The sequence below is a fragment of the Rhinopithecus bieti genome, unplaced genomic scaffold (assembly GCF_001698545.2).
Source record: "Rhinopithecus bieti isolate Rb0 unplaced genomic scaffold, ASM169854v2 scaffold_8760, whole genome shotgun sequence".
NCBI classification, from domain to species: domain Eukaryota; kingdom Metazoa; phylum Chordata; class Mammalia; order Primates; family Cercopithecidae; genus Rhinopithecus; species Rhinopithecus bieti.
The window spans coordinates 2,307,232-2,332,357 of record NW_016806225.1 but is presented as its reverse complement, the minus strand read 5'-3'; the positions used below and the strand labels follow the sequence as shown (position 1 = coordinate 2,332,357).

Here is a 25,126-nt window from a genome sequence, read left to right as displayed (position 1 = left end):
TGGTAGAGTGTTGAGAATAGTGCCTGGGGAATGCTGAAGATACCTGTTAACCATTTTACAGCAAAGGAGAATTATGGTGGCATTTTGTTTTATTTTGCATCTGTAGGTTCATCCTATATATATTGACCTTCAACTCAGTTTTCACTCAGCATTAATCACAGATTCTATCCATGTTGATACGTGTACTGTATTTCATGGAATCTAAAATGCACCCCAGTTTCAGAGATGTCAAACTGTGAAGACATGTTCAGTTGATCCTCATTCTTCACAGATTCCACATTTATGAATTTGCCTACTCACTAAACTGTATTTGTAAGCCCAAACCAATACTCACAGCATTTTCACGGTCACTAGTGGACATGCTCAGAGTGCATAAGCACTCAATTTAAAATATCTCTACATTTAGTTTCTTTTGTGAGACAGGCTCTTGCTCTGTCACCTAGGCTGGAGTGCAGTGGCACAGTCACAGCTCGCTGCAGCCTCAATCTCCGGGGCTCAAGTGATCCTCCTGCCTCAGCCTTCCAAGTAGCTGAGACTACAAAAAAAATGTGTTGCCTGGTGCAGATGTTCCCAGCTGAGGTTGGATAAGGTGCCACTCTGCCTTCTTTTTCAGCTTTCATTCTGTAAACAAGTATCCTTTTCACAGTCTACTTAGCACCACGATTTTTTTTTTCATTTCTGTAAATGATTTTGCTGTTTAAAATCGTGATGTGCTGTCTAGTGTTCCTCAGTGCAGAAAGACTGCAATGTGCCTTACAGGGAAAATACATGTTAGATAAGTTTCATTCAGTCAGGAGTTATCGTTGGCTCTGGGTCTGATGTTAATGAATCAATGGTATATATCAAATAAGATGTTTTCGGCCAGGCATGGTGGCTCACACCTGTAATCTCAGAACTTTGGGAGGCCGAGGTGGGCGGATCACTTGAGGTCAGGAGTTTGAGACCAGCCTGGCCAACATGGTGAAACCGTGACTCTACTAAAAAAAATACAAAAAGTAGTCAGGAATGGTGGCAGGCGCCTGTAATGCCAGCTACTCGGGAGGCTGAGGCAGGAGAATCACTTGAAACCAGGAAGCAGAGGTTGCAGTGAGCTGAGATTGTGCCACTGCAGACACAGCGAGACTCTGTCTCAAAAAACAGACAAACAAAAAACAAATAAGATGTTTTTAAACAGAAACATACATAAAACAAGGCTATGTATTGATTAGTTGACAAAAAATGTTGTCACCAGAGGATTGCAGGAACCTAACCCTATATTCCCGCAGGAGCAATGGTTTAGTATTCTCTAACTCAGTGTTTGTAGTGACTTTATAAAACACAATTATTGTGAATAATGAAAACTAACTGTATTTTAGATTTAATCAAAATCTTAGATCTAGTTTATCCCTCCCAATTGATTTATCCATTGGTCACATGACTGTCCTCATTTTATTTGGCCATTTCCCCATTGGTCAGCATTTGGGTGGTTTCCAAGTTTTTATTTCACAGTGTTGTGATGAACATTCCTGAACATGTCTCCTTGAAGGCATGTGCGATGGTTTCTCTAGGACTGGGTCTCACTTTAAATGGATATGGCCTAATTGCCTTCCAAGACAGCTCGTATCAGCAATGATGGTCCTAATGATGCCCTCAAAACTTCGGTACTTGGTGTCATCAAACTTTAAGTTTTGACAATCTTATGGTGAAGGGTAATCATTATCCCACTTTTAATTTGCATTTGTTTTGCATCCTGAAAGACTCTCTTCTTTTCATCGATTGCTGGAGTCAAGTTACCCAAGGGCAGAGGGCATTTCTGAGGCACTCACAGCATGTCCCTGTCTCCCTCTGTAATTAAGGAAGTGTCGTGTGTAGGCAGCCAACTACACGGCAGTCACCCACTGCCATGAGTGGGAGGCCCAAGTGATGTACCTGGTGCCTGTCTTCTTGCTGAGACCCTAACAGACAAAGTAAGAAGACAGGAGATGTGAGGGAGAGATAATATCTGGAGGGCAGCAGGCAGCAGTGGGGAGAGGATGGCTGCTGGAAATAGACCGCCTGAAGGCTCAGCTTCGCCACTCCCTATGACCTTGTGCAAATGACTTGGTTTCTCTGAACTCCACTTTCTTCACCTATCAAATGGGGAAATTAGGCCAGGCATGGTGGCTCACGCCTGTAATACTAGCAATTTGGGAGGCTGAGGTGGGCAGATCACTTGAGTCCAGGAGTTTGAGACCAGCCTGGCCAACATGACGAAATCCCGTCTCTACTAAAAACATAAAAATAAGCTAGGCATGGTGGTGGGCACCTGTAGTCTCAGCTATTTGGGAGGCTGAGGCAGGAGAACTGCTTGAAACTGGGAGGCAGAGGTTGCAGTGAGCAGAGGTCGTGCCACTGCACTCTAGCCTGGGCGACAGAGAGAGACTCCATCTCAAAAAAAAAAAAAAAAAAGTGGTGGTGGGGAGGGGGAATTAAAAGAACTACTGCATTGGGTTTTACAGTGACAGCTTGTTACTAAGGCTTATGTTGGCCAGGTGCCATAAGAGAAACTGGAACTAGAACATTATAACTTGGTGTAATGGAAAAGGCACTGGATTGGGAGCTAGAAGACTGTGTTCTAGTTCCCCTCTACCTTGAACAAGTGAGGGAAGTTCTGGGAAATCAGGTAGCTTTTGTAGGCTATTTCTTTACCTGTAGAGGCATGGACGGGCTCTAGGGACCTCAGTACAGACATTTACTATTATTTAATCTGGTACTTGCTTTTTCTAAAAACTGCCTTTCCTTCGCACTCCAGACACCTTGCATCTGGGAGCTGCCGTGGTGGTCTGAGGTAGTCCCACTCCTGACCACTGTTGGTTGGTACAGGGTTTGACAATCAGAGTCCTTTACTGGCATTTAGGAACCAGAACCGAATAAAAGGGGGCTCAAACTGAGGACAAATGAGCCTCAGGGCCTGGGGTGGGGGGGGGCCATGCTTCCTGACTGTGGACCTGAGAAGGAGAGGAGTGGAGGGGTGATGGAGTGAAAGCACGACCCCCGCGACTGCCGTCCTTGTTTCCATGGATATAATGCACTAACCTTACCTTTTAGAAAAAAAATGGAATTCCTGACACTTTCAACCAAAAGAATCCCAAACATCTTCACTAAACTAGAATAAAACTTTCCCATCTGTAGAATGCTGTGGGTGAGTGCTGAGTGACTTTCAGAGCATCCAGGCCTCATGCCTTGCCCTCTGTGGGACGGGCATTTGTGATGAGAGCCAAGGGGAGACCACAGTCTTGCCTCCTCCACCGGCCTGCTGGAAACAGTCCTATGAGCCTCATTTATCAGAAGGCCCTCTGGGTTTACACTCAGGCAAGGCCTTGTGTTCAGCAGGAAGGAATAACTCATCAGCAGTCTAAGTCATTGGTGGGATTGGATATGTTGACTAGGAAGTAAGAACAGTTTTTTTTTTTTTTAATGATTGTATGAATGACTAAAGGAGTGGTCAGCGTAGGGAGGTGGGCTGGAGGTCTTGTATTACTGAGTACAGTAGACTCAACGTTTGTGAAGTCAGTCCAGCCTCCCCACTTCACAGCAGGGCCTCAAAGGGGTACAATCACTGTAGACTTTGCCCAGGTCAGTTCATGAAGGGTGTGTCCTAGGAATACTATTAGGACCTTAAATTGTGCCTGGCCTGGGTGGGGTGGGGCTATGAGGGTAGGAACAGCCTGGCTCCCTGCTCCAAAATACCAGACGAGGCTGATAAAGTCAGCATCTAGAAGTTAATTAAAAGCAGTCCTGCCCAGGTGGCAAGAATCACCAGAACACTTGGGACAGCGTTTGCAGCCCCTAGATTCAGTGTTTTCTCTTACTGGGTGGCAAAAATGGCAGACTCCAGGATGTGTGGGTTTTGGTCATCTCGTAGACAGGACCTCAATTCACAGGGCACCTGGCCTCTCCCTGGTGGTCTCAGGGTTGGCCTGAGAATGCAACCTCAGGATTCCCCTTGCTGTGGCTGGTATGGGAAGTCCCTGCCTGCAGGTATAAAGCCTCCACTGTGCTCAGGTTCACAGCCAGACAGCCAAAGAGACAAAGCCAGGACTCTCACCCAGCGAGGTCTGACTCCAGAGTCTAATCAATTCCTCACTGTATGATAAAGGTCCTGCCTTGATCACACCCAGACACCGCCTGTCCCAATCTGCGGATGCAGCATTGGTTTTCAGTTCTGCCTGCAGAATGCCTGGGCTCACGTCTCAACTCTACCACTTACAGGCCAGGCACAGTGGCTCATGTCTATAGTCCCAGCACTTTGGGAGGCAGAGGCAGGAGGGTTGTTTGAGCCCAGGAGTTCAAGATCAGCCTGGGTAACATAGTAAGACATTGTTTCTTTCTCTTAAAAAAAAAAAAAAGATTTAAATAAAAGTTATTCATTTTTGGTGGCACACACCTGTAGTCCAAGCTGGGATGGAACTTTGAGGCGGTAGTGAGTTATGATCATGCCACTACACTCTAGCCTGGGTGGCAGAGTAAGACCCTATCTCAAAAAACAAAACAAAACAAACAAATAAACAAAAACAAAAAACAAGCTCCAGCACTTACAGGTGTGTGATCTTGGACAAGTTATTTAACCTCTTTGGTTCTCAATTTCCTCTTCCATAAAATGGGAACTAAAAGAGCATCTACTTGACAGGTTTGTTGTGTGAATAAAGTGAGTTAACATATGCTAATAGCCTGAAACAACACATGCATACATTAATATCAAAAAATGTTAGTAATGATTAGTATCACCTTGTCTTCAAAGCTCTCCTGGAGCCCCCAGGCAGACCCTGACAATTTCCAGTTCTGTAAAGTAGGGATAATAGAGCCACGTATAGTGACACATAGTCCCAGCTACTTGGGAGGCTGTTGCTTGAGCCCAGGAGTTCGAGGCCAGCCTGGACAACATAGTGAGACCCTATCTCTTAGAAAGAAAAAAAAGATAATGATAGTACCTGCCTCAAAGGACTATTTTAAGTATGAAATGGAATACTGTATTTAAAAGTGCCTAGCACAGGACAAGATTGGCTATTATTGGGGCATAGTTTGTGAAAGGAAAATAAAATCTCAGGATCCCAATTCACCATGCCAAAAGGAAAAACATTAAGCTAAAAGCTGAGTAATGCAAGAAACTGCCTTTGCTTTTGTTCCTAAGCAGATCGCTACAGATAAAAGGTTAAATATCTCCGTAAGTAGCTACTCTATGTTCACCTTATCTTATGTAAAGTGTTGATTTACTGAGCGCTAGAGGAATATATAATTGACCATTCCCTTACCTGCTCCTTTTCTCTTGCAACATGTGGATTCAGTAATGTGACCATGCCCTCCCTCTCTCCCTTTTAAATACTGAAGCCCTCAGAATCATCTTTGGAAAAAGGCACAGACCACAGATTGTTCCTGTGATTTTGTGTTCATTTTTTCCAGGCATGTCCTTAACCTTGGCAAAATAAACTTTTAAATTGATTGGGACTTGTCTCAGATACTTTTTGGTTTACAAGTTCAATGAATGTTTAAGGAACAAATGAAACTTCTGAAACCTCAGAGATGTCATCTGCAACTTGGAAAATGCTCACCATTGTTGTCTAATCATCTGAGTGCAGAACAAAACTGAGGCCATCTGCCTAGCCCATTGGTCCGCAGTGTATTTGATTGTAATAATACATAACACAGTGCACACTGAATAGGACTCTACCATTTACAACACCTGTTCACTCATCTACTTTCTGCATATAAAATCCCATTTTACAGATGAGACAACTGAGGCTCAGAGAGCACAAAGATTTGCTCAAGATTGTACAGCTAGAGTCAGCTCCTCTTCCTCCTACGAAGGCCGCCCTTCAGAGTTTCACCTATTTCAGGTGAATGCCAACTCAACTGCAAGGTAGGTTTACCTGGCCAGGCTGGACTGTGGAGGTGGCCATCAGAAAATAGTTTACCTTAAAAGAGGAATTTATAATTCCCAATATGCAGAGGAGTGAAATGAGCAAGAGATTTGGAATTAGCATCCAACTATATCTTGGCTATCTGTTTTTCAGGTGACTCACTTAGCAACTTCCTTAACCTGTAAAAAGAGAGTGGCAGGAGTGTGCTGCCTGCCTCCTGGGACTTTCTGCGATAACATACGGGAAAGTGCTTTATAAATGTTAGTTACTGCAGTCTTTACTGTGCAGTTGATAAAGAGGCCCTGGGGCCTCTTCAGCCTTTCAAGACTGCTGCTGAGTCTGCTGAACAAAGCCTGGCAGGGCAGTGCAGGGAGAGACAGCAGCCCTGTCTCCTGCAGAGTGGATGGGGGGACTCACAGGGGATTCATTTCTCAGGCCACAGGAACAAATGGAATAACACTGATGTTTTCTTAGAGCTTCCAGATTATAACAAAGAAGATGAAGGGAGGAAAAGTCCAAACTGCCTTTTCATTTTGCTGCCTTGTCATAAAGCACACAGAGATAGTTTTTCCATGAACAAGTCCATATTGGTATATCCTATTCAACACCATGGGGTGGAGCGGGGTGGTCAGTCCCACTGTGTAGCTCCTCAGCCTTATCATGTTATCTTTCCATTTTCTGATAAATCCAGAATGATTATAAAAAGAACCCCTCCATTAAAATTTTCCAACACAAATGAATAAACTGTCAAAATGGTTACAGAACCAATTTCCCTTTTAATATTTTCAGGAAAGGGGAAACATAAATTCTGCAGAGGTCATTTAAAGTCATAAACCTTGGAAATGCTTGCAGTGCGTCCTGCTGATTAAAGTGTTCCAGCTGACTTGGGCCATGGCACACCACAACATGACCTCTGCAGTGCCAGGGAAATGGCACTTCTGAACACTTTCCAAGTGGCATTGCAAGGAAAAAAGTTCTTTCTTCTTCATGGCATTGATTTCTTAAGTAAATCTTTTGATTCTGGAGTCAAGAACAAATGAGATCTCTGCACTTGTTGAGGTTAGTTCTCAGCAGGGGATTTTGTTTAATACACATCAAAAGCACACTGTTTTTCCCTGGGGCCTATATCTTAGGGGTCTAGAATATGTCACATTCTGAGAACCCCCTCCTGGGTGCCCCCTCCTGGGGAGTTGGTGCGGAGTCTGGCTCTAAAGCTCATTCTCCACCCTGCTCTAGGAAAAGATATTTTACATTTTACAAATAGATATTTACACATAGATCATTTACAAATAGATATTTAAAAATAGATTATTTCCTTTTATTTCCCCATCAAAGATTCATGGTAGCTGGAAGGGACAGGGACCACTGGGAATGGATAAGTCAGGGTGGGACATTGTTTACCAAATCAGGACTCGAGTTTCCGGATTGGGCCGCTGGCCCCTGCCCTCCTGGAGGAGGAAGAAACAGAAAGGCAGCCACAGAGGCAGGAAACTGCGGAGAATGCAGGCTGACCAGCTGAGGAGAGTGGGGCAGGAGCAGGGGTAGAGATAACTGGAAAGTGCGTGGGAAGGAAGGGAGAGAGAAGACCTATGGAAAGAGCGTTAGAAAGCAAAAGAGGGAAGAAAGCTTCCAACACAGAAGAATGCAGCTCCGAGAGGCATCTTCCTGCAGAAAGAGTTGGCAGGTGAGGAGCGGCCCCTCCGATCTTAACAGGCAGGGAGCTGCCAGGACCACACCTTGGTCCTCTGTATACGTTGGACCTCTTTGTCAGCTGAGAAAACATCCTCTGCCAGCACCACCATGGGGCAAAAATGCCATGGTATTCCACACCATCCAAGGAGAGATTATGTTACTTTTTCTGCCTTTCTATTCCTATCCCTACTCCAACTCATGAATTCCAACTTAGGGAATTCCAGGGCAGCTCCATGTGCTGAAGAAAAACTTTGTCTATCTACTCTTCCTCATTCTGTGGCTTGGACTTATGTGTCCCTTCCCCAGGGCAATCTCCCTGAGCACCCAGGCCTAGGTCAGGTCCCGGGGTTGCACACTCCGTCACGTCCTGAATTCTTCCTCCATTACACTGTGACAACTATAGTTACTTATTTGTATAATTACATATTTAATGTCTGTCTCAGCTGGGTGCTCATGCCTGTAATCCCAGCACTTTGGGAGGTTGAGGCAGGAGGATCACTTGAGGCCAGGAGTTTCAGACCAGCCTGGGCAACATGGCGAAACCTTGTCTCTACAAATAATTAAAAAATAAGCCAGGCATGGTGGTGAACACCTATAGTCCCAGCTACTTGTGAGGCTAAGGCAAGAGGATCACCTAAGACCCGGAGTTCGAGGTTACAGTGAGCTTTGATCATGCCACTGCACTACAGCCTGGGTGACAGAGCAAGACCCTGTCTCTGAAAGATAAATAAAAATATGTGTCTGTGGCCGGGCGCGGTGACTCACGCTGTAATCCCAGCACTCTGGGAGGCTGAGGCGGGTGGATCACGAGGTCAGGAGATCGAGACCATCCTGGCTAACACGGCGAAACCCCATCTCTACTAAAAATACAAAAAATTAGCCGGGCGTGGTGGTGGGTACCTGTAGTCCCAGCTACTCGGGAGGCTGAGGCAGGAGAATGCTGTGAACCCAGGAGGTGGAACTTGCAGTGAGCCGAGATCGCACTGCTGCACTCCAGCCTGGGCGACAGAGCAAGACTCCGTCTCAAAAGGAAAAAGAAAAAGAAGTGTCTCCTTGGTCAAAGTGTAAGCCTCTGGAGCACATTGTGTTTATCTTGGCCTTTGTTGAAAACCCATTGCCAGCACAGTATCTGGAACATGGTAACACAGAATGAACACCTGAAGATGAATGAATGAATTCTAATGGTTTATCTAGAAGAGTGACAGAGCAGCAGGACTTACTGCACAACTTCTTCTGGAACACGGAAGTCAGCGTCTCAATCTGGCTGAAATTGGCCACCAGGAAGACATGGTCCTCATGGGGCTCACTCCCAATGGCCTTCAAGGTGTTGAAGTCTACCTGGCCCACACCAATGGCAAAGATTAGGATGCCTGTGTCCCGTGCCTTAGCAGCCACCTCGGCCACAGAGTCCTGAGGTCTCCCATCCGTCACAATCATTATGACCCGTGGCACATTCTCCCTCAGGGGCCGGGCCCCCTCTGCTTCTGAGAATGCGATGTTCAGGGCATACTGGATGGCCAGCCCCGTCATGGTGCCCGTGGACAGATGCCGCATCCTCTTGACAGCACGCTCCACCTCGGACTTCCTCTTGAAGGTCTTGAGGGAGAACTCATTCTTGACAGTGCTGCCATATTGGAGCAGGCCCACTCGGGTGACGTCAGGACCAATGTCCAAGAATTGCAAGATGTCCATGAGGAACTCCTTGACCTTTGCATAGTCATGGGTGTTGACACTGCGGGAGCTGTCAATGATGAAAACCAGGTCTGCCCGCTTGTTCTCACAGGAGCTCTCTGGGGAAAAAGGAGTGGTCAAATACATTAGAAGAGAGGCCAGGCGTGGTGGCTCACACCTGTAATCCCAACACTTTGGGAGGCGGATGAATCACCTGAGGTCAGGAGTTCAAAACCAGCCTGGTCAACACTGTAAAACCCTGTCTCTACTAAAAACACAAAAATTAGCCTGGTATGGTGGCGGGCACCTGCATTCCCAGCCACTCAAGAGGCTGAGGCAGGAGAATCGCTTGAAACCGGGAAGCAGAGGTTGCAGTGAGCTGAGATAGTGCCATTGAACTCCAGCCTGGGCGACAAGAGCAAGATTGCATTAAAAATATTTATAAATACAAATATAAAAACATTAAAAGGGAATTAAGGACCCAGTGCAGATCAGCTATTGTTGGAAATCCTGGGGCTGATGATCACCTTTGAAACCTCCAGTCTTCATCAATTTTCCTCCCCACTCATGGAAGTATAAGGTTATATTTGTGCATGGCTGGAAGATCATGACTACTGGCTATAATCAGATAGCAATCCTTTTTGCAAGATAAATCAACATGTTAGTTTCCAGAAAGTCGCCAATGCAGTTTTTATGTAACCAAATACCTGATCAGGGTCAAAATTATTTTATTCTTTACTGCATGACACATAAGCTTGGCTGGGCACTGCAGAGAATATAACAGAAGCTTAGGACAGGGTCCAAAGTTAAGGAGCTTCCGGTCTACCTGGGGAGACATAACTAATAAAACTATGAAAGAATAACTGTCACAAAAACTGTGTGGTCCTGACAATAGCTGCTAAGAGAATAGGGATATGAATGGGCTGGTGTCAAGGAGATGGGACATTAGCTGACCTCATAGGTGCATGGTGATTAGATTAGAGAGAAGGCGCACATGGAGTGGATCACATGAACCAAAGCCCAAGATGGAATGAATGTGGTGAGTAACAGAATAAGTGATGAGACCTTGCAGTAGAGGGAATATTAGGAGTTTCAGGAAGAAATTAGTTGGAGAGATGGCCTGAAGCCAGTTTAAAAAGACCTTTCCTTTCAGACTGAGAAATATGTACATGATGCCACCAGTGAGGGGCATCTTAGCATCATATTATGTAACTTACCTCTCCCATAGGGGAGTTACATAATGAAAAGTCAACAGAGTCTGGCAGTGGTTTGCAAGATGGATGGTCTACACAATTTCTGGACTAATCTCATTGAGAGGGGGACTCAGATCTAATCCCAGGACAGTAGTGGAAATGGAGAAAAGGGGACCTAAGAAATATTTCAACAAAGGACACAGTTAAATTGGAAAAAGGCAAATGTTAAGTCTTTCCCTTACCACCATGACTACCATATTTATGCCTTAAGCATCTAAGCAAGAAGGCTGTAAAAGGTTTGAGTCCATAGACAAACTCATCCCTTTTGTGTTTCTAGCATTAGGATGATATTGGATGAGATGAGAGGCCTCCAGCCTCAGTGGGTGGAGGCTGGGCATTCCTGTTGGAGTTTCTCGGATATTCTGAGCTACTGCCTTTCACCAGGGTGGGTCCCTCCTCCCCTGTTCTCTCCTCCCTTCCCGGACTTTGCAGCTGAATCAGGATTTGAAAGGGATTAAAAAAGGGATCCCAAATGCTTGCCCTAAATCCTAATCACCACAGCTGCAAGAAAGAGAGAGAAAGCCAAAATGAAACAGTGAAGCTAGTCATAAAAATGAGAAGTGGGAAAGGCCCGTGAGGTCATCCTGTCCAGGCCAGCTTGCCAGACTGTGACTCGTCCCTGAGTGCCTGCACACACACCTCATCCTTGCTGCCTTACAAGTCTAATGGTTTTAGGAGAGGAGGCACCCCCCCAAACACCAGTAGCCTGGCAGGAAACCAACCTTTTGCCATACCCATGCATAACCCTGGGGGCTGGGTGAGTCCAGGGTGAGTGTCTCAAAAGAGAGGACCCAGAAACTGAGCCTTTGAGGTCTCAGCGATAAGATCTATATGAAACCCAACATTTGCAGGATGTTTTAACATCTTTTTTCCAGAGCTCTTTGTCACTGTGGTGTCATTTGATTTTCAGAACAAGTTTTTGAGAAAGGAGCAAGAAGCATCATACCCACTGCATAGATGAGAACATGGGAGCACTGAGGGTTTGAAATCTTTCATAATTTAGAAAAAGAAAAAAATATACAGAGGTGCAACCACTATCCACCTCGTTGGGCAGCTGTAAGAATTTAAGGAAATTATGTAATGAAGGATCCAGCATGTGGGAACTCCCGACATGTGCTGGCTGCATGTATAGGCTCTCCCCTGCCCACCCCTCCATCAGCCCTCACTCATGTCCAGCCCTAGGCTTGGTAGGGGCAGGGTTACAGCTATGGCTGTATGGTTGGTGCTGCACACAGGCACCTGCTCAAGGAGGTGAGAGGAACTGAAATCCAGCCAAGCCCTGAGCCCCAGGGGCTGAGTTCACCCTAAGAGGCACCTTAAGTGGGTGCTTTTCAGCCAGGTGCAGTGGCTCATGCCTGTAATCCCAGCACTTTGGGAGGCCGAGGTGGGTGGATCATGAGGTCAGGAGATCGAGACCATCTTGGCTAACATTGTGAAGCCCTATCTCTACTAAAAATACAAAAAATTAGGCAAGCATGGTGGCATGTGCCTGCAGTCCCAGCTACTTGGGAGGCTGAGGCAGGAGAATCGCTTGAATCCAGGAGGTGGAGGTTGCAGTGAGCTGAGATGGTGCCACTGCACTCCAGCCCGGGCGACAGTGCAAGACTCCTTCTCAGAAAAAAGAAAAAAAAGAAGGCGGGGGTGTCTCATTTTCATGAAGGCTCCTATGGTTTAGCCTATAGCCCTGGGTTGGGGCAGTGGATGATGGATCTGCAGATCCCAGGAAGGAGGACAAGGGAGAGCATTCCCAAGACCCAGGCAGGCCCCTCTCCAAGAGCCACACCTGCCCCACCCTTAATGTCTGAACTTACTGCAGGGAGAATGTGACCCAATAATCTTTACCTGCTGAAAAGAGGGGCCAGGCTTAGACCCTGCCATGGAGAAGGATATTAATTAAGGCACCTTTGAAGGGAGGGAAATTCACACAAGACTCACACTCTGAGAACTCTCTTCCTTTGGAGATCTTTGGAAGTAGCGGATCCTCCTTGGATTGGGCCTTTATTATGGGTCTTAGTCATGGTGTCAGTATCTATCCAAGCATCACAATCAATTTAAAGGGAAGCCTGGAAGTTCCATGGAGAATTGTGTGCTAAATTGGATTCTTTCCCTACAAAACAAATGGGTAGCTTCCACAACACCTGCACATTTACAAAAACACCACAAAGGTTCAAAATGTTGTTGGAGGTTCCAAGAAAGCTCTAATTCTGAGTTGAAAACACCAAGTCCTGGCAGCCCAAGTAACTGACTTTTCTTCAAAATGTCTCCTTGGGTCCCTGAAGGCTCAGAACCACAGTCTCATAGCTTGTCCCTGAAAGGGCTAGTTCAATGGTTCTCAAACTCAAATGTGCATCTCAATTCTCTAGAGGACTTATTAAAAACTAAGACCAGGCCAAGTGCACAGTGTCTCACGCCTATAATCCCAGCACTTTGGGAGGCCAAGGCAGGCGGATCACCTGAGGTCGGGAGTTCAAGACCAGCCTGACCAACAAGGAGAAACCCCATCTCTACTAAAAATGTGATGATAATAATAATAATAATACAAAATTAGCTGGTTGTGGTGGTGCATGCCCGCAGGAGGCTGAGACAAGAGAATCACTTGAACCTGGAAGGCAGAGGTTGCTGTGAGCCAAGATCATGCCATTGCGCTCCAGCCTGGGCAACAAGAGTGGAACTCCATCTCAAAAGCAACAACAACAACAAAAACAAACAAACAAAAAAACTAAGACCAGTGCACCACAACCCCAGAGCTTCTGATTCCGTAGGTTTCCATTTCTAACAAGTTCCCTGGTGAAGTCAATGTTACTGGTCTAGGGACACACACAAGTCAAAGAAATAGAGAGCTCTCTGGAGAAAAGAAGTTCTATAAAGTGACCTTGCTATCTCACTGGGACTTCCCCAAGGTTAGGAAACTAGTCTCATTTATCTTTGTAGGCATGCAGTTGGAAACACAGAAAGTCTTCATTCAACATCTGTGGAATTAAATGGAATTCTGGTGGAAGCAAGTCGTCAGGTGAAAGAGATTGAATCAGAGCAGTTAGTTCAAAAAGATGATGACAAACACGAAGCCAAAAAGTTCTAGAGGAGGTGTGGTCCTGCTAATGGAGTCAGAGATTCTGGGACCCAAATCTTTACCATTTTATGAGGGAGCATAACCACTTCTGAAGTTTAATTCATGGAATCATAGACTAGTAGACTCTTAGAGGTGGAGGGGTCCCAACAGAGTCCAAGTCACTCACTTTATAGAAAGGAAAACTGAGGCCCAGAGAGTTGACTCTATCTCTGCAAGGCCCTCATGGCTCACCATGGTCAGACCTGATGCCCTTTCCATTGTCTCATGGCAGGCACCCTTAGGAAATTATCAATACAGCCAGCTATTATGATAGGAGCTTTGCAGATACCTGGAAACACTCTAAAACATTTGCTGTAAAAAGTCTCACATATTCTCCACATGGGAACTGTTGAGAGTTGTTTCCAGGAAATGGATTTCCAGCATAAGCACAGGAATTGTCTTATGCTGACAATTAGTTCTGATGAAGGACATCCTGTCTCCTTGGCCTGGGAGAAGAACATACAATGATCTTCCTTCTGGCCTCTCATGACAGGGTTTTCAGCCACAGTTGGAAGACGGTTTGTGGGCCCATAATAAAACGTCCTCCCTCTAACCATAAAGTGATGATCTGGACTCTGTTAACAGCTCTTCCAGTACTGTCAGCTTGACTCCAAAGTCCATGTATTGGGCAAATGAGTGTCTTTTACCCTTCCAGAGAAAGGGAACTGAGCCAGGACAATTTTAAGCAACATTTCTACTCCAGCAGAATGACAATGTGCAACCTCAGAACTATTTCCTCCTCTCAAGATTGCAGCCTTGTCACTAATCAGCCTCTCTCCCGTTCTGGCTAAATTCAATCAAGGCCGTGTAATCATACTGTAAATATTTGGTGCCATCTGCCTGGGGAAGTTAGGACACATTTGGAGAAGGAATGAGTATGAATCTCCATGACAAGGGTAAAATCATTTCATCTGGAGACCAAAGCGGGCTCTGAAATCCTAAGTGAAACAGTATTAGAGTCCTATGATCCCATGCAAGCCCAACCTCTGCCACTTTCTGTCCAAATGATCTTGAGCCTCTCCTTAACCTGTGTGACCCTCAGTCTCTTCCTCTGCAAGATAGGGATAATAATACCTTACAATACTGTTGTGAGACTCAAAAGAGAAAATAATCGTAATTTATAGCTAATATTTATTGAGCACTTAATTAGTGCCAGGCCTTGTTCTGAATGCTTTACAGGTGTTGGCTTGTTTACTCTTCACACACACCTTAAAAAGTAGGTGTTGTTGGGCCGGGCGCGGTGGCTCAAGCCTGTAATCCCAGCACTTTGGGAGGCCGCGACGGGTGGATTCCGAGGTCAGGAGATCGAGACCATCCTGGCGAACACGGTGAAACCCCGTCTCTACTAAAAAATACAAAAAACTAGCCGGGCGAGGTGGCGGGCGCCTGTAGTCCCAGCTACTCGGGAGGCTGAGGCAGGAGAATGGCGTGAACCTGGGAGGCGGAGCTTGCAGTGAGCTGAGATCCGGCCACTACACTCCAGCCTGGGTGACAGAGCGAGACTCCATCTCAAAAAAAAAATAAAATAAAATAAAAAAATAAAAAAAAGTAGGTGTTGTTACTGTTCTTTAATAGATGGGGACGGTGAGTCTAGAGGTGAGATGACTTGCTTGAGTTCTCCTACCTAGTGTAAAAGTGAACCAAATATGGCCTGAGAATGACTCCATGCTTCTATATTTCAGTCTTTGTGGAAAAACTGCAACCAAGATTAGTAAGCAGACAAGATTGAAAACCTAACTTAGGAGTATGCATCTGTAACAATAGCTGAGTCTTGGCCAATCCCAGCGGCCGTATTTCAACCATTCATACACTGCTGAGTGTTCAAACCATGTTCAAATAAGAAAAACGCCAGCTGGTAGCCAATCCACCCGTTGTGTACCTCACTTTTGATTTCTGTATGTCATTTCCCTTTTTTTGTCTATAAATCCTCCACCATGTGGCTGTACTGGAGTCTCTGTGAATCTGCTGTGATTCTGGGTGCTGCCCGATTCACAAATTGTTCATTGCTCAGTTAAACTCCTTTAAATTCAATTTGGTTGAATTTTTTCTTTTATCACTAGGAAGTAGAGGAGCTGGGATCTGAACCCATCGTGATGGTTCTGTAGTCTGCACTCTTAACCACCAAGCTATACTCATGATGAATATGAAAGGATTTTGTCCTTTTAGATCTGCCATTTCCAGAATATGCAAGATGCACCAGGGCTGCACTGGCTCTCTGGGGTCAGTTCTTTCCGTGCCTGGACTCAGGGCCTGAGAGCAATGGCCCAAACTTGCCTACCTCCTGCCAAGTGCTTAAAAAAAAAAAACTTAATAATATGATGAAAACAGATGCTTGCCTCCCTGGATAGCAGCAGCCCAGCAAATCAAGCCACGGGTGGTTCCCATTCTCACTCCTTGACAGGCGCTTATGGAAAGCTTCAGTAGGAGCAAGGGTCGGGGGAGAATGAAGGATGGGACAGGTGTGATGGAGACAGAGAGGTCACCAATCTTTGAAGGGCTGTGGGGAATAGAAGGACTATAGTCTGCACAATAGTCAAATACCCAGGAAAACTGATTTCAGAAAATGTGATGTTCCATATCAATTCCCAGCAAAGTTTCCACGAGCAGATGGTTTGTGGGCACTTAACAAGAGAACCGTGAAAAATGTAATAATACAAGTGAAAAAAACTGTAACAGTTTCTAGGACAGTGGAAGAGTGAAGGGATTAGGGAACTAGAGTATGATTTCCAGGCCACATTAAAGGCCTACGTGAAGGCTGCAGTTATGAAATTCACATGAGACCAATCCACGTGGTTGCATGTTTTGCTGCAGCCACATTCGGCTACACAGATATGGGGGAAGACTGGCAAAAGTTGAATGTAACCAGGGTTATCATGTAGCCAAAAGAGAATGATGAATCAGGAAAGGGGCAAAGGTAGTTGACAGTGACTATAGTGATTCCCTATGGAATTAAAGCTGGGGAAGCAGGAAATAGAGGAATCGAGGTGAAAGACAGTGAAAAAAGAGCAGGATCAATTAACTGAAAGTCCAGATAAGGTCACAGAATTGTTGGAGTTGGAATACTAGTAGGGGTAAGCTGGGAAGATAGGAGGTTTAAACTGAGATTATGGCGGGATAAAAGTTACTGTAATTACACAGTCAAGATAAGAGTGTGGCTGAAATCTAGCTGGGAACAGTAGCTCATGCCTGTAATCCCAGCACTTTGCAAGGCCAAGGTGGGTGGATCACTTGAGGTTAGGAGTTCGAGATCAGCCTGGCCAATATGGTGAAACACCATCTCTACTAAAAATACAAATATTAGGCAGGCGTGGTGGCAGGGACCTGTTATCCCAGCTACTTGGGAGGCTGAGGCAGGAGACTCGCTTGAACCCGGGAGGCTAGACGTAGCAGTGAGCTGAGATTGTGCCACTACACTCCAATCTGGACAACCAAAGCGAGGCTCCATCTCAAAAAAAAAAAAAAAAAGAGAGAGAGAGAGAAGTGAGTGGTTGAGATCTGGTGGAAGACCAGAATATTGGAGAAAAGAATCTCAAAGCTATTAAAGGATGATTCATGATTCATGTGGATATTGAAATCACCAACAATTATGACAAGGGTAATGCTGGACAGAGCAGCAGTAAGCCAAGAGCCAAAACTGTTCTTAGAACTAGGAATAACCAGAGGATTTTAAAAATTATGTAAGGGTGACCCAAAACACTACGAAGCATGATTAAAAACATGATTAAAATTTCCTAAAGGGACAGAGAATAAACTAGCTCACCAAGAGTTTCAAAGGGACACTGGGGACAAAAAGCTGTTTTATGATGAGAGAAGAACAGAGAGAAAGAGAGACAGTAAGCCATGATCATAATGAGCCAGCAGGAGTTTAAGAAAGAAAAAAAAGGGGGGGGCGTGCAAAATGTATGTTTTATTCCTAGATGGCACAGAGCAAGAGGATCCAGGGAACTCTGTAGTATGGATCTCAGCAAGGCAAATGACTGACCCTAATGAGGCAGATTCCCTGTATGCAGAACAATTAGGTAGAACTGTTAACGTAGAGCCAGTCATTCAACATACCTATTGTATGTCAGGCCCTGGGGATACAAAGGAAGGAAAAGACTCCCGACTGTGAAAGGGACACAAATAATAATGGGATACATGAAGCAGGCAGACCAAAAAGATACAGTGTGCTGTTGTTGATAAATATAAACATATCAAGCCAGTCTGGAAGGAGGTCTCTAATGATACGTGCTGAGAGAGAAGGACAGTGAGGGAGTGGTTGACTATCTCTTGGTAGAGAAGGAGAGGGAATGGTTGACTATTTCAGGCTCTAAGCAAGCTTAGCAATGCCTTTTTCTTCAGTCTCTGGCAGATATTGTGAATCAATTCTGGCCCTGTCCCCCTCAGTCTGGATCCTTTCAACGTGGCACTTCAAGTACCAGTAAACAATCTGTCAGAACTGGCACATGAAATAGAATCCTTCTACCAACCTGGTCGTACAGGCTGGTGCTCTGCAACAAAGATTGAAATACTCAATTTTACCCATGTCTGAAAAAATGAATAGAGGTAAACTAGCTAATCATATGAGACACTGTCTGACTGAAAGGGCTAACATTCTTTTTCAGTGAGAAATAAGGGCAGGCAGACAAGGCTGGCCATGTGAAGGGTCGGCACATGAGCTTCCAGGTAAAACCGTATTCATGATGGAGGGCTGACAGGTGGGCATGGGGTCAGAACAAAACAAATAGAAAGATTGGAAGAGATATTCTCATCAAACTGTGAAAGTGGTATGGATCCTCCACCATAAGAATATAAAACTAGCACACCAGAATACAAGGAAATTGCATCCAATAAGCCAGCAGTCCCCAACCTTTTTGGTACCAGGGACTGGTTTCACGGAAGACAAATTTTCCAGGGACAGAGTGGGGAAGAGGGGGACTGTTTCACCTCAGATCATGAGGCATTATTTAGATTCTCATAAGGAGTTCGCAACCTAGATGCCTCGCATGCACAGTTCACAATAGGGTTTGCGCTCGTATGAGAATGGAATGTCGCCACTGATCTCACAGGAGGTGGAGCTCAGGTGGTAACGATCACCTGCCGTTCACTTCCTGCTGTGCAGCCTGGTTCCTAACAGGTCACAGATTGATATTGGTCCACAGCCTGGGGCTTGGGAACCCTGGCTATAAGCATTTGATTTATGAGACTTGAACTACATGAGCTTGTCAAAGAAAGACAGAGAGACAGATGGACTGAGAGCAAAGACGACCATGCGACACAGCACTGGGATCCCACTCACCACTGTGCTCCTGCAGGAGCACGTCCACAGACACCCAAGATGCGGCCCCTGAGCCTCCTCAGGTGCTTCTGTCCCTGTGTGCCTCCAGACTGTGACCAGCTCTCAGTACTTAAGGACAATTGAAAGGCTATTTCAGATGTAATTTAGACTATATTTGTTTTGTACCCCAGAGCGACTTCCCCTGCAGTGGCCTGCATTTAGGGCACTTGATTAAGGCACCATGGTCCTTGGCCAGGAAATAATCAATTCTCCCCTCTCCAATTCCCTTATTAGTCAGTCGCCAGCTGCGGCATTGCATCAGGCCTGACACTGCAGAAGGCAGTTGATGAGCTAGGGCTTTCTTTGACTCAGTCGTGCTCTATTCACATTTTCTGAAAAAACCACTGGGGATTATTCTGAAAACTTGCTTCTACTATATTAGGGAGACACCCTGGATTACTTAATGGGTCTAAGACATATTGTGAACTCATTAGCAAATCATTTCCCACTTGGTAACATTTTCCGAACATTTTTGCAAATTCTGGAGGCATTCGTGGTTCTCCCTACACCACTGCATACAACGCTGGGAGGAACTGCTAATAATCTGAGTAATAGAGTCAGGCCCAGAAAGGGTTTCTGAGGGATGGAATAATGAGTAGAAACTAATAAGATGAGTGTAATTGGTAAAAATGTCAAGCCCTGCATGTAGGGTTTGAAATCAACTGCATAAACCAAAGAAAGAGAGACAGCTGGTCACATGATAAAATCTGCAGCCAGGATGGCAAGTCCAAGCCTTGCATGTCACCCCCATGTCCCCAGCCCTGGCATCTGTGGCTGACAGCCCTAATCAGTCCTGGTCTCAGAATCAAAGTTCAATCACAGGATTCCTCTTGACACAGCACTCCAATTTCCCATCACACACAGACTGGAGGGAGCTTATGAAAAGAAACCGATTTGTCCTCAAGGTGTCACTTTCCAATCACTCCCATTAGACTCCTCCCAACCTTATGCCCCAGTCATCTCATCAATGGCTTTTCCAGAGAGAGACTCTCCTGACAAAAAATGGACCTTAATCTTCCTCTTTCTGCCAGAACTTTCCCATGAATGAGTATTTTGGTGAGTTTCATTGATCTGAGTCACAAGAGCTGGAAATGACAGCTTTAAATTCCCAGTCTCGAGCTGGGTGAAGTGGCTCCTGCCTGTAATCCCAGCATTTTGGGAGGCTGAGGTGGGCAGATCACCTGAGGTCAGGAGTTCGAGACCAACATGGCAAAACCCCATCTCTACTAAAAATGCAAAAACTAGCCAGGCATGGTGGTGTGCTCCTGTAGTCCCAGCTACTCAGGAGGCTGAGGCAGGAGAATTGCTTGAATCCAGAAGGCAGAGACTGCAGTGAGCCGAGATCATGCCACTGTACTCCAGCCTGGGCAACAGAGCCAAACTCTGTCTCATAAATAAATGCATAAATAAACACATAAACTGCCAGTATCCATAAGTCTCGGGGAGTTATTCAATCAAAGCAATTTATTCAAAAGCCACCATCCTAAGGGTCACTAATGGCAAGGTTGCTGATGTTCAGGGGAGAATGAACTCATGAACTCAGCCTTCTACACCAGCCCACCACTCCCTGCCCTATACCTTATACCCCAACAATGTCACACTGCCTGTCTGTAGTCCCTACACAGCGCCCTCTCTGCTAGGCATGCCCTCAGCTCCCTGTTCAGCTTAAGACTCAGCCCTGTGGTTATCTATTTTGAAAACCTTTCCTTGATGGGCCACTCTCCACTGGCCTCAATGGCCTTCCTCTGAGCCCCAACACTTCCTGCTTACCTCTGTCTGACTGCCTTCCACCAGTATCTCCTGCAGCTACCTGGCCACATGCAGTGTCTCCTATGAATCCCTAGTACCCGATCTAGTGCCAGGCACCTGGCTGCCCGTCTGGGTCCTTGCTTATTCCCTTTGGTGTGTACATGAGCTTCCAGGTAAAGCTTGTGGGTGGGGGGTGTGGGAGGGCAGGGAAGAGAAAGATTGCAGATACCCTGCCATGAGCTGGAATGGGCTGGGAATGCTCGTCAGCAAAGGCACAATAAAGAACAGGTAGCAGCTGGGATACTCGACAGCTCGATAACATCAGAAACAGGTGGGGACAGCCAGGCATGGTGGCTCATGCCTATAATCCCAGCACTTTGGGAGGCCAAGGTGGGTGGATCACTTGAGGTCAGGAGTTTGAGACCAGCCTGGCCAACATAGTGAAACCCTGCCTCTACTAAAAATACAAAAATTAGCCAGGCATAGTGGCAGGCGCCTGTAATCCCAGCTACTCAGGAGGCTGAGGCAGGAGAATCGCTTGAACTTGAGAGGCAGAGGTTGCAGTGAGTTGCGATCGCACCACTGCATTCCAGCTGTACCCTAGACCCAGGGAATCAGAATATCTGGGGTTAAGGCCCAAGAATCTGCATTTGTAATTGCTCCAAGTGATTCTTAAGCACAACAATTCTGAGAGCTCTCTCTCTAGGGATATGTGAGCCTGAGAGACCATCTGCCAAGGGTCTAGAAAAGAAGATAGTGGCAGGGCACCCCATTCTGATGTCCTGCCACCTTCTTCCCCCAAACCAGGAGTGGCCTTGGAAATATGGCAGTCATACATCCTGGAGTCTCTCGTGTCTCCTGATGCAAATATTCTGTTCCATTATCAGATCACGTGCATGACATACATATCTGGCATTCAATTAGGTTCAGAAAATAAAGAAGATAGGCACCGTTGTCCTCCACTTGTGTGAGGCTCAGAGGGGTTAAGTGGCAATTGCACAGTGAGGGGATTAATGAGTGGGGGCAGAACAAGGATTTAAACCCCAAGTCAGTTTGACTCTAATACCTGCATTTTTAGCCACTGCTCCCAGTAGGTGTCCAAGAGTGAAGAGCCCTTTACCCTCCCCATCACCAGATAACACATTGACTGGCAGCTGAACCTGGCATGCGACTCAGGAGATAAAGCTCAACTCAAGACACAGTCCCCTAAGTGCAAATGTCCCCACTTCACCCTCTGCCCTGGCCAGTGCCCTGGGAGGCATCGCTCAGGCCCAGTGATTCACCTGCTGCACCTACCAGAGTTCAAATGTGCCTTCTCAGCACCAGGTCGTGATGACAGTAAGCCAAATGAGTAACTTAACGTGCGTGATGTTGCCCCACAAATACTTATGGTATTTACTGGCCTGTAAGTCCCATCAATCTATAAGCCACCTTTGAGATCATGACTTGGACTTACTCATCTTTCATCAATGCCTGGCTCAGGGCTGGCACATAGAAGGCACTTTACTGAAGGCACCACAGGCAAAATACAATTGTTAGTGCTGTACCGTCAGGCCCTGGCCTCAAGAAGCTCACAGTGCAGGAGTCATTGAGACAAGTATAGAGGTGACTGTAGAGCTAGGCAGGGTAAGAGGAATTATTATTCAATAGGCACAATCTGTGCTTAAGCAGAACACCCTAACTTCAGATCACACTCAACAGTCGCTAGAGATTCTTCTTTTCTTAAAATTAGTGTTTTTAAAACTTTTTAAAAACTTTTTTCTTTTTTTGAGACTGGGTCTCACTCTGTCACCGAAGCTGGAGTGCAGTGGCGCAGTCTTGGCTCACTGCAACCTCCGCCTCCCAGGCTCAAGCAATCCTCCCACCTTAACCTCCCGAGTAGCTGGGACTATAGGCACACACCACGACACCTGACTAATTTTTTGTAGTTTTGAAAGAGACAGGGTTTTGCCATGTTGCCCAGGCTGATCTTGAACTCCTGAGCTCAGGCAATCCACCAGCCTCAGTCTCCCAAATTGCTGGGATTACAGGTGTGAGCCACCATGCCCAGCCTAGATATTCTACTTCTGAATAAGGGGGGATGAACCCAATAGAGATATATAGAGAATACACTCTACTTCTTGACCAACTACTGAGGATAAACGCAACAATGTACATCTAGATGGAGGTGATTTCCAGGGTCTTCCTCCGCATACATCCTGCTTTGGATGCCTAGTTGCAGAAAAAGAAAAGTAGCAGATGGCTCGGGAAAAGGAAGTTGGGGTAGCCAGGCTCCCTGTCCTGCCAGAGCTGATGCAGTCTTCTCCCTGCTGTGTATATTTTCTCTCATGGACCCACTTATCCCAAAGAGCTGGGTAGAAAGCAGCTGATGCCATTCAAGATGCCAGGCACTGTGTGTTTCTCTCAAGAATGCTTGAGACACAGGCTGAATGTCAACCTTCATTCTGACAAGTTCTTCCTGAGCAGAGCTGAAGTTCACAAACAAAAGTTGAAATTTCAGAATTGCCGGATTTGCTCTGTGTACCCTTGAACAAGCTACTACCCAGAAGGGCATTTGCAGAGCAGAGAGAGGTGAGTGTGCTGGCAGAGAAAGATGCTTTCGGGATGGATTCCATCTGCCCATGGAGATAGTATCCATCCTGGGTAGTTTTTATGCAAAATATGCTTGGCAATGCCATGACAAGTTTTTGTTGTTGTTTTATGAAGGTGCTGGGGAATGGGCGTGCATCTTTGGGTAGCAATGATGCTCCCTAAAGCAGAGACTCCAGCCAGTAGGGCCCTGAGGGATTCTGGGTTCACACCAGCTCAAATTTCAGTTGTCCCTGCTGACTGTCATAAATTCCTTTAGGAACACAGCCCTCTCAGGCCCTCAGGAAGTGTGCACCAAGGAGCCAGCAAAATGGAAAGAAAAAAAAAGGAAAGGAAAAACAAGCCACATCACACCAGTCTCCTCTAGTAAATGTTGCATGAGCTGAAAGAAAAGAGACGTCATATGAGGTTCAACAACTGTGGTTTCCAGACCCTGGACAATTTTCTTTGTGAGGGAGCCAAAATGAAAGCTGCCCCAGTTTAGTCCTGGAGGAAAAAGTTTCCAATGAATTGAATTTCCTTGCAACGTAAAGTAGTTTGCTCAAGTCTCACTAAAAAATGCCCCTCAATTCTTCTCTTGGAGTTTGCTATACAAACAGTCTTTTTCTTAATTGATAAAGAGAAGTATAAATAAGCTGTGAAATAGTGGTTTTTATAAGTGGGAGCTAAATGATGGCAACACATGGACACATAGAGGGGAACGACACACACTGGAGCCCATCAGAGGGTAGGAGGAGGGAGAGGATCAGGCAAAATAACTAATGGGTAGTAGATTTAATACCTGGGTGATGGAATAATCTGTACAACCAGTCCCCGTGACACATGAGTTTACCTACATAACAAACCTGCACATGTACCCCTGAACTTAAAATTAAAGTTAAAATTAAAAACAATAGTCAGGCCAGGCACGGTGTCTCATGCCTGTAATCTCAGCACTTTGGGAGGCCAAGGTGGGCAGATCACATGAGGCCAGGAGTTCGAGACCAGCCTGGTCAACATGGTGAAACCCCGTCTCTACTAAAAATACAAAAATTAGCCAGGTGTCATAGTGCGTGCCTGTAATTCCAGCTACTTGGGAGGCTGAGGCATGAGAATTGCTTAAATCCAGGAGGTGGAGGTTTCAGTGAGCCAAGATTGTGCCACTACACTCCAGCCTGGGTAAATGAGTCAGACTCTGTCTCAAAAAATAAAATAAAATAAATAAAAACAATAGCCAGTGATATTAAAATCTTTTCTTTTAAAAAATGAGCTGACTGAATACATACAAAATAATTTTGATATTCTCTATCAAACCCCTTCACTATCTTCCTTTCTCAAATTGAGAACATGATTAGGCCGGGCAGCGGTTTGGCTCTAGCCTGTAATCCCAGCACTTTTGGAGAGGCCGAGATCGGCGGATCACGATGGTCAGGAGACAGATCATCCTGGCTAACACAGTGAAACCCCGTCTCTACTAAACGATACAAAAAACTAGCCTGGGCGAGGTTTGCGGGGCGCCCTTTTGTAGTCCCAGCTACTCTGGAGGCTGAGGCAGCGGAGAATGGCGGAACCCGGGAGGCGGAGCTTGCAGTGAGCTGAGATCCAGCCACTGCACTCCCAGCCGGGCCGACAGACGCGAAGACTCCATCTCAAAAAAAAAAAAAAAGAAAAAAAAAAAAAGAGAAATGATATGTTCTTAAAATTGTAATACACACACACACACACACACACACACACACACACACACCATCCCTCAATACAAGAGAGTGCAGAAAGCACCAGGAAACAAAACAGGTAATTTATTTCTGCTCTCTGCAAAGTAAAAAGCAGCATAGGCAGGTTTTAAAAAGCAAACTGACATTTGACCCACAGGAGCACTTTAACTGAATAA

General features: G+C 45.7%; 1 protein-coding gene across 2 annotated transcripts in view; it reads right to left on the bottom strand.

Annotated features, from left to right (window-relative positions):
• Positions 1 to 25,126, bottom strand: part of MATN2 (matrilin 2) — a 182,242-nt gene that overhangs the window by 105,615 nt on the left and 51,501 nt on the right. For both annotated transcript variants that reach the window (XM_017875294.1, XM_017875293.1), the window contains exon 3: positions 8,789 to 9,358. In XM_017875294.1, coding sequence (XP_017730783.1) covers positions 8,789 to 9,358 — 570 coding nt within the window. The remainder of the gene's footprint in view (positions 1 to 8,788; positions 9,359 to 25,126) is intronic.